The sequence below is a fragment of the Nanorana parkeri genome, unplaced genomic scaffold, assembly GCF_000935625.1.
Source record: "Nanorana parkeri isolate BGI_ZX_2015 unplaced genomic scaffold, ASM93562v1 scaffold1296, whole genome shotgun sequence".
Taxonomy (NCBI): Eukaryota; Metazoa; Chordata; class Amphibia; order Anura; family Dicroglossidae; genus Nanorana; species Nanorana parkeri.
Window position 1 is genome coordinate 371,116 of NW_017307564.1, and position 10,736 is coordinate 381,851.

Below are 10,736 nucleotides of genomic sequence, written 5' to 3' on the forward strand. Positions count from 1 at the left end.
ATGTATGGGATCGTTCACGTTGGCGAATCCACGTGGCCGAACCGCCCCCCGTGTGAACGGGGTCTAAAAGTGGGCACAAAGGCAAGTTGGCGAATGGACGCTAATATCAAGACACAGAGCTACTAAAATGAACTTCCATCTCCATGTTTCAGTTTTTAATGAGCACATAACCTCATGAAATGGAGTGGGGGTTTTTTGATCTTTGATGTTATCCACTTTGCATAGTGTGCAAAGTGCAAAATAAGTATATCTGCCCAGAGTTATCCACATTGCTTAGCAAACAAAATGATGTAATGACATGTGACGGAAGATTGCTGTAAAGCAGACAGAACATTCGGAAATCATTTCATGTTGGTTACTGAGGAAGAGGGTCTCAGATGTGAAGCAAGCAGATCTAGATTAAACAAGTATCACCATAAAACAAGTTCATACCTCTGATTGTACATCCCCCGATAGTTGTAGTTGGTGCGGTGGTTTGGAAGGGGTTTAGGATCTAAAGGCCTGTAAATGGCAGGCTCACCTCTCTTCATAGCCAGACCATTCAGCTCAACCGTTGGTGTAATGCTTCCTGAAAAGACATCAGGCAAATAAAAGCGGGTGTCATTTAACTACAAAGCAAAACATTGCACTGCATTCAACTAACTAAAGGAATGTATACATCTTTTAAATTCGGGTGGGTTATTTTAATTGCCTTCAATCTACTTAGAGTGGAACACCTACCTAAAATGTTTTGTAGCTTTAAATAGAATGAGAAAGGTAGAACCTCGATCCGGTTTCTATTACTATGCCCATACTGGGAAGATTCCCCCTCTCCACAAACATTGATGAACAGGAGTAAAGGAGATGTGATCCAATGAGGACTTTTGTTCTGGTGACAACTGTCAAAAGATAGGATTTCCCCTGACTTGTGTTTCTGGGAACAGGAATGCAGAAATAAAAGACCTCCCAGAAGTTCCAAACCTTCACCACTCTATAGAGAATTTAGGAAAATGGCTGGAGATAGACTTCAACAATAGTTCCAGGAGCAGAGATCCAAGAAAGGCTTTCTACATCCCCCATTGCCTTGCTTTTTAGTATACAATACATGGAAATAACAACATGGGTCCTGTGACTGTGCTGCTTAACAATATATAAAAGCTGAGGAGGCAAGTAAAATCAACAGTGGAGGGTGTCTCCTTTGCGAACGGTGGACGTTTGAATTGGATTTTCTACTTTTAATATGCAAGTGAGCTATCCCTTTGGATGCCATTGACTGCCTGGCACACTCGAAGTATCAACAGTTTAGTGCCTGGAAAAAGCATCTCCAAGGTTGCTGCCATGTCCAACACATTCAATGAGTTTCCAAGCCAGTGCTGAGCAGGATGGACTCCCAAAAGGAACTACCGAAAACCAGATAGGGGTTGCCATTGCTGAAGATACATGTTTCAGGATTTTAATCTCTACCCTTACTTCACTACTACCTCCAGCCAATGCCAATGAGGAAATAGTATTGTTTGTATGACAGCCCCCCCATCAGTCATTTACAAAATGCCGGTTGTTGAATACCTGCATCAGCTGGAATTACAGTAAGCGCTGCACTATCCAGGATTAATTAAAATAGTGATATGAAAAAATACTGGGCATGGGATATACCTCAGAAGTAGTAAGTATTGTTTACTCACACAAATTAAAAAGAAAAAAAAAAAAGGAAATAGATATGATTGGAATTCTGCATACCACCTACAAAAGGTGAAACCATTCTATGCTGGCTGCAGCATATGGACAGAGCTGGGAATGCTGTAATATCACCATTGAGAAAGAAATAAAGTGATTTAAGAACCCTACTAATATAAACTACCCTTTAGCTCATTTGCGTTTTTAACTAAAGTCCTTCTAAGTTCAGCTACACGAATGATCAGCCACATGCCAGTGGAAGACGCGTATTTGGCTTGTAATGGCAGTGACCGCTCTGCACAGATTGAGTGAAGTCTGCATTCTAGAAAAAGTGTTGTCACCCTCTTAACGTTAACGTGCAATTCCACGTTGCTAGCCGAATGGGGATAACACTTATTTTATATTTGATACATGTTCTCATTGACATAGCATAAGCTTAAAAAAAATATTTAAAGAGAAATTCCAGGCAAATTTGTTTTTAACCTTTGCGGCGCAGGTTAAGTGCACTCGCATGAACCGCAGAGCCGGCTGCCTATACACTTTGTATTGAACGTAATGACTCAAGGATCCTTAGACCGCTGCAGTGGAGGGGGAGAGACGCTCCAGAGACTGGTCAACGCTCCAGTGAGCAACTCGGCTTCGAGGATTGCGGGAGTAAAACTTTTTTCTTTTTTTTAGCACCTAGACGGAAACGAGCACTTAACTCTTAGAGTGCAGGGGTAGCCTCACTACATTTTCCCAGAGCTTTGCTTTAAAAATGCTTCTTGCACTTTAAATTGTTTTTACTTGGGTTAAAAGTTTTTCTTCTAAAGGGTTAACATTTCTACTTGGTTTCTCATCCTTTGTATTGTTAGGACCGGCTTTGAGGGTGTTTGCATTAACCCTGTCTGTACTGTGCTGGCCGATTTCCTTATAATTTGTGGAACACTGCCTGTCCTAACAAAAGGGTTCAAGGATTACAACTCTGGCTTCTGTATTCCATGTGAATGAAGATAATGAGAGAACACAATCCACACAGTTCTGACCCAAGTCATTCTAATAAAAGACACATAACTATGGGCTGCAGGAGCCCAGAACTGACAGCCCAGGGACCGGAAGTGATGCAATCTGCATCGCTCCCAGGCCCATAGAACGGGTAGGGGATCGATGAACGGAAGTTCGTGTCGACCTCCTCCCCAGCTCCCCGCGGACACCAAGGACACCGGTCCCGGACCAGTAGGAGGGGCAATGGGGCCCGGGAAGCACGGCGGCAGTGTCCGGCGGGGGGGGGCCTTCTTCGGGACACAGAAGCGATCTGGCGACAGGTAAGTCGCCAGAATCGCTTCTGTTGTAAAGCCGACAGTCGGCTCTACAAGTTTAAACAGACTCCCGGCGGCAAAAGTCGCCGGGAGTCTGTTTAAACAGCCCCGATGCTGGCGACGTACACTGTACGTCGTCAGTCACGAAGGGGTTAAGAAAGCAAATGGCACAGCAAGAGAGTCCCCGTGGGGTGAATAACGCAATACGCTTGTAGAAGAATCTGCTGCATGAGCCACTTTCCCACGTTTGTAGCCTGTGTGGCACCCATTGAACCCTAATTGAATGATATTTAGGTTGCTCTCCTGTGCCTGGAGGTCTTCTTTATTACAATAAGTTACATAAACAATTACTTATGACCTTCTGATGAAGATGTTTTCAGACATTTCACTGGGTCAGTTTTTTTTAAAAAGAACCCCGAGAGGTACATGGATGCCGCCATCTCTGAGCTCTCCTCCCAGATATATTAGTTGCCCGGCTGCCATGCTGACCACAGTGCTTCAAAAACCTTGAATTGTTAACCCCGATCCACACTCGGGAATACCAATGGAAACGCACGGCAAAACGCCTGAAAGAAGCTCCTGTACTTTTTGGGGCGTAGGGCGTTTTTCAGCACCCAGGTGGGAACCATGCCCATAGGAAAGTATTGGATTTCACTTGCTGGGCGTTTTACAGCGTGTCGATCAGCGCTGTAAATCGCCTAGGTGTAAACCAGGCCTTACTGACCTTAAACATGTATTCATAAATAGACTTGAGTTTTTTTTTGTTTTTCTTCTGACGGTCTACATACTTGATCCAGTCCAGTGACTTGGAATTCGTTAAATGTTCAAGAGCAGCTGTTGTTAAAGTGTTTAAAGACTGGACTGTCAGCCAAAAATCTGGGTCTGAACGTGCGAATTGTGTCTGCGACTAGTCACTGTTAGGGCAGAACGGAGAGTGGCAAGACTGGTACAAGACAACAGAAGGGCAACAGTGCAGTGTCAGATTCCTCGCATCACCTTTCAACATCTCGTGGCGGCCCGACGAAGTCACCTCGTGGCCCAACGAAGTACTGATGGGGCGGTCATAATAATCTGGCCACTCACTGCACACACACAGTGTATGTGTATACATACATACATACATACATACAGTAGTTATTTTTTTTAAAAAGGGACAAAATCACAGCCCCTTAATTCTTTTACGTCTGTAGGAAATAACTCAAATGATCGTCTTCACTGACCCTTTCAGAATTTGAATGAATAGCGGTCATCAGCTATTCATGTACAGGGGACTGCAGGGGGACCCTTCTGTTATAAGCTTTTGCGATCCATGAGCTTATAGCAGAAGGGTGAAAGCCACCGACATAAGGCATACTGACGCGGCCAGCTGCAAACAGTTGTGTTCCACCGTATGCCCTATGCACCATAGTCAGTGGCAGGGAAAGGGTTAAAAGCATACCTCAAGTGCACTGACCCAAAGAAAAAAAAAAAAAAAACATGAAAGGAAGATTTCCCCAGCTTAGGAAACTTGTTTCTACCCGACATCAACATCTTCAGTGATAAAAGGTTTCTATGACATATTTCATTCAGCCAGTTCAGGCTGCGCACACACGCACACGCGCACACACACACACATCACATATTTGGTATCAGTCATACATCACTATACACGTGCCCATGGTTTGGAGTTTTTGATAAATACTGCTTGTAAGAAGGATTGTCCTATTTGCATTCACGTCATCGGTTGCTCTAATGGAAAATGATTGCGCAGTCGGGTAAAAGGGTGTGAGAGTGACACACAGGATCCTACCAGCAGGGAAGATGACAACTGTCAGGTGTATTACACAATGGTATGAGCAGGTACAAACAGAGCCGTGTTTTTATTCACCACCACTTTATACTGGCTTTTCATACTAACAAATGCAGCAGTTTAGAGAGAGGATGAAGGCATTCGTGTAAAAGAGGGGTAGCCAAACTTTGGTCCGCCAGCTGTGGTGAAACTACAATTCCCATCATGCATCTGGGAGTCATGCCTGTGACTGTCAGTCTTGCAATGAAGTAAAAAACAGCACTGTGCTAAAAACTCAAAAACATGTTTCAGCGTTGAAACGCAATTAAAAACGCACAAAAACGCGCTTGAAATCTATATGGAAAACGTGCTGATTAGCTTGACAAAAGTAGCTCGTGGAGCATTTTGGGCGACAGGAGTTTTGGATCACGCGCTTGCATAAACAGTCCCCATAGGAATGTATGGGATTGTTCATATAGGCATTTCAGCGTGGAAAAATCCGTGCGACTGAAACGCCCTGGTGTGAACGAGGCCTAATAGATATTACGTTCAATCATTCAACTTAACAAGCGTATCCGCCTGTATAGTCTATTCCTTCTAATAAAGTGCAATGTGCAAAGACATACAAGAGTCTTGCAATGCCTAATCGGAATTGTAGATTCACTACAGCTAGAGGGAGGAAGTTTGGAAGTTAAAGGACCAGTATCGACAGACTTTTGTTTGCATCATAACTGCTTATCTGCCCAATGCAAGCCTTTCAAAATGCAAATGCAGATCGGAAAGATGATAACTACAGGTGAAATGCACCCATCAATAAATTCTTCATCTTAGAAGGGCCACAAACGGGTGCCAGCGGCAAGCTCATCAACACTGCCCAAAGCCCCTCAAAGCTGCACTCCAGGCAGATTGACATCTGTCTACCCTACCAGACAGATCTGTGGTGTGTGGCACAGCGGTGTACATCTCAGGACCGGATGGACATACTTCCTTTGGCAAGTAACACAGCTCGCTAACATGCAATTACATCAGCAGATTTAGCTGTTCATGTGGCGTTCAACTTTAATTGTGGATTTTATTATAGAGGTCTACACCGAGGGACAATTGAAGAGAAAAGGAGGGACAGTCCCTCAAAATCAGAGACAGTTGGAAGCAATGGTAATGTGCAATTGGTCACATACAAAATGTATGTACACCAATGCTAGAAGTCTACCACACAAATTAGAGGAACTTGCTACTCGAGGAGGACTTCGATATAGTGGGAATAACTGAAATTTGGCTAGACAGCACACATGACAGGGAAACTAATGTACAAGGGCACACCCTGTTCAGGAGGGACAGGGTTGGTGGAAGGGGAGGGGGGTATGCCTTAGGGATGCACCGATACTTTTCAGATATCATTCCTGATACTTGGCATTTTCATGAGAACTACCAGGGTTGCAGCTGGGACTTGGCTCTGGTGCTCCACCACTGTCCTGAAATCATTAGTCTGTATTGTTTTAGAAAAACTGTCACATGAAAATAACCAAAAATGTATCAGTACTTGTATCTATAAGTACTCTGCAAGTACCAGTACTCATACTCGCAAAACTGGTATCGGTGCATTCCCTTATATAGGTTTATAAAAACAAAATCATACATTAAAACAGAGATGTACAAATCCCAGGAGCTCCGTGTGCTCCTTACAAATGACAGCTGCCTCCTAACTTTTGCATTTTTTTCTAGTCTAGTCTTGGAGCTGGAAAAGTATCTGTACTTGTACCGAGTACGGTACTTGGCATCGGTGCATCCCTTGTATCCATGTATGTGAAAAACAATCTAACTGTGCACATACGAGATGACCTCATGAACAGAGAGTTGCAATGGTGTTGAGCCTTTGTGGCTAGAACTAGGCAAGACTGATGCTAGTTGTAAACTAAATGTGGGTGTGTGTTATAAACCCCCGAACATAAGGGATGAGGGGGAGGCTCACCTACATTCCCAAATAGAAATATCTGGGAAGCAGGAAAATGTTGTTATAATGGGTGACTTCAATTATACAGATTGGTCAAATGGAACTGCTCATTCTCTAAAGGTTGGCCGTTTCCTAAACCTGTTGCGGGACAATTTCTTGGAGCAGATGGATGATGTCCCAACCAGGAAGAATGCTATGCTAGATTTAATCATCTCCAATAATGTGGACCTTGCTGCGGACATAGCGATTAGGGATACATTGGGTAATAGTGATCACAGGATGATTTGTTTTAATGTAGGGTACAGAAAAGAGAAGTGTGTTGGTTTGACATGAACGCTAAATTTCAAAAAGGCCAATTTCGATAAGCTGCGTCATCTAGTGTATGACACTAAATGGGACAAATTATTTCTAACACTGAACACTAATGAGCAGTGGGATTGTTTTAGGAATACATTGCATAACACTATTACCAAGTGTATACCAACGGGTAACAAAAATAAAAGATCATGAACTAAGCCTGCATGGTTCAATAAAACGGTAAGACAACACATCACAGACAAGAACCTGGCATTTATAAAATATACGATGGAGGGGACTGCATTGGTATTCCAGAGCTACAAGGAATACAATAAGAGATCTAAGCATGAAATCCGGGTGACCAAGATTATGAAAATCATAAAATCGCCAGAGTCTGTAGGAAGAGCCCACAAAAATTCTACCAATATATAAACAATAAAAAGTTAGGAAAAGAACAGGTGAGCCCAATAAAAGATGAGAATGGAAGATTAATCACAAACGACAGGAGAAGGCTGAGGTATTAAATTCATTTTTCTTCTCAGTAAACACTCAGGAGAAAGACGGGTTTAATGGAGATAAGAATGTGAGTAGCTTAGTGCGCAGGATACTGCAGTGGTTGACAGTGGCCGGGGTTTAACAAAGACTGGAAAAACTTAAAGCAAATAAATCATTAGGACCAGATAACCTACACCCCGGGGTACTTAAAGAACTCAGCCAGTTTATAGCGAGATCATTATTCCTCATTTTCAAGGATTTCTTAACCAGTTGACATCCGCGGTGTTAAACCCCCTTCCCATCCAGGCCATTTTTCAGTATTCAGCGCTGCGGTACTTTGACTGACATTTATTCCGTCATGCAGCGCTGTACTGAAATGAATTTTATACCCTTTTTTGGGGACAGATAGAGCTTTCTTTTGGTGGTATTTATTCACCACTGGGGGTTTTATTTTTTTACTATATTAAGGAAAAATTACCGAAATTTAAAAAAAAAAACAGTTTCCCCTATATTAAATGATAAAACATTTATTATTACCCAATTTTTTGGTAAAATATAAAAGATGGGGTCACGTCGGGTAAAAAGACACTAAACATGTCAAGCCTTAAAATTGCGTGCGCGCGCGAAACCTCAAAAAACGATAATACCCAAAATTGGCCCTAGGCGACGCTTTAAAAGCTGTTACCGCTCATCAGTTTAGTGTTATCAGTGATTGATGGCCCTAAAATGATTGCTCTCACTGCGACGTTCGCGGCGATATGTAACATGTGTAGCGCAATTGTAATTTTATAAGAGGTTAATTAATGGAAGGGTACCAAGTGACTGGCGGAAAGCTACGGTAGTTCCAATATTCAAGAAAGGTTCAAGATGCCAACCTGGGAACTAGAGACCAGTCAGTCTAACATCCACGGTAAGCAAACTGTTAGAGGGAATGATAAAGGACTACTTAGTGGATTTTGTTCATGACAAAAAGTTATATTAACTGATAATCGGCATGGATTTAGGAAGGATCGTTTTCGTCAGAACAACCTACTAACGTTCTATGAAGAGGTGAGTAGAGATCTAGATGGAAGGCCGGTGGATGTGGTATATCTGGATTTTGCCAAAGCTTTTGACACGGTACCACATAAATGCTTGATACACAAGCTTAAATTTATGGGCATAGATGAAATGGTGAGTACATGGATAGAGAACTGGCTACAGCAACGTGTCCAGAGAGTATTGATAAATGGCTCTTTTTCACATTTGTCTAAGGTCGAGAGTGGCATGCCCCAGTGTTCTGTGCTAGGCCCCATACTGTCTAACCTGTTTATAAATGATATCAAGGACAGTGTTAATGTTTCAGTATTTGCTGATGATACTAAAATTGGGAGAGTAATAGACACGGACTTAGATATTATAACATTACAGGAGGACCTGGATAAAATAGAGGAGTGGGCAACTTTGTGGCAGAAGATGTTTAATGTCGAAAAATGTAAAATAATGCACTTTGGGGTTAAAAACAGGCAGTCAGAAAACAATTAATGGGACTCGTATACACACACATACACAATCACACAAAGGTTGAACTTGATGGACCTGCGTCTTTATTCAACCTCAAATACTATGTAACATACGGGGGGGCAGCCATTTCTTCATTGCTTCAAATATGAACATGTCTAAAGTGTGCCTTAAAGGATAACTATGGGGTTAAGGCTTTTCCCCATAGTTCTCCTTAGGGTAACGGGAGGACACAAACTAGCGTACCCCCGTCACCCTAAGCTCAGTATACCGCAAGCTGTAGCTCGCGGTATACTGAGATGCCGCAGCTGAAGCGGATCCCGACAATTGTGCCGGGATCCGCCCAGCTGCGTGACTGACAGCTGGCTCTGCCTATCTAGAGGCAGAGCCAGCTGTAACCGCCCCCCCCCCCGTCCGTTACGCCAGTCAGCGCTGGAGGATCGGAGCGGGGAGGGGGGAATCCAGCCCCTCCCCTGTCACAGCAGAGAGCCGTGACAGGATCGAGAGGGGAGCGAACGCCGGGATGTGTTCGCTCTCCTCCCGATCTACTGAGCCGACCTGTGAGAGTCTCATTGTCACAGGTCGGCTAGAACTATGAGGTGAGTGAAAAGCACTCACCTCATAGTTCTCCTTTAAGACTTATAAGGTATGATTTTCCAGGTCGAGAGCTTCCAGTTACAGAGTTGTTCAACTCTTCAAAAGGAAGCAGCCAAAGTGTACAATACGTGAATAAGAACACGAAAAAGCCACTGCACCCAAACATCCAGTGTCGGTAGATGAACTTGAAATATGTAAGCTGGCCCAGGCCAGAACGACCCCCAAAAAAATAAATAAAATTGCCAGATATAACAAATAGTCGTCACCACATTACACACTTGCCAGTAAGGGGTAGAACAGCAGACAACATAGGATACCTCTTCTATACATGGTAAAATGCACCAGTTCAGTGGTAGAGTATAGAATACGGAGTTGAACTCTAATGTAGCATGGGTTCATCTATCATAGTCAATGGGGCACTACACTGACCTCTCAGTGGTAGGCTTTCACAGTGGGACTCTACAAGGTTCTTGTGGTATCGTTGTCAAAAAAGGGGCAGCTGTTAAGACAGCCAAAAGTAGTCCAAACAGTACTGAAAATGAATTTTGATTTTTCCAGCCACTGGAGGTATGCACCAATGGAAGGGTCCGGCTTACAGAAGACTATCTGCTTTACCACAACTTTATTTTTCAGATCAAAACGAAATTATGATTAGCACTATACAAAAGGTGAGAACTTTTGAGGCGTTATGGCATGGTGTTTTAACTTACTTTATATTATGTACCCTTTTAAATAAATTATCAACTTCACATTTTATATAATTTCCACAAGCCTATAAAACCATATTATTTTCATACACACTCAAAACAAAAAATGATTTACATTTAATTTCTTTGCATTTATATATTATTTTTTTGCATTTACAGTGTAGACCATATTATTTTAATACACACAAAAAATTGTGGCTTGTGGAAATATACATATATACATACATACATATATACATATATACACAGGTGAAACTCGATTAGAATATCGTGCAAAAGTAATTGCAGTAAGTGGGGGTTTTCATGAGCTGTAAGCCATAATCATCCCAATGACAAATCACGGCTTGAATTATGTAATGAGTCTATCTCATATATTAGTTTCACCTTTTAAGGTGCATTAGTGAAATAAATGAACTTTGCACGATATTCTAATTATTCGAGTTTCACCTGCGTGTGTGTATATATATATA

At 42.4% G+C, this 10,736-nt stretch overlaps 1 protein-coding gene across 4 annotated transcripts in view; it reads right to left on the reverse strand.

Moving 5' to 3' along the window:
- STAU2 (staufen double-stranded RNA binding protein 2) overlaps positions 1-10,736 on the reverse strand; it is a 219,266-nt gene that overhangs the window by 182,559 nt on the left and 25,971 nt on the right. For all 4 annotated transcript variants that reach the window (XM_018569180.1, XM_018569179.1, XM_018569178.1 and 1 more), the window contains one exon: positions 433-568. In XM_018569180.1, coding sequence (XP_018424682.1) covers positions 433-568 — 136 coding nt within the window. The remainder of the gene's footprint in view (positions 1-432; positions 569-10,736) is intronic.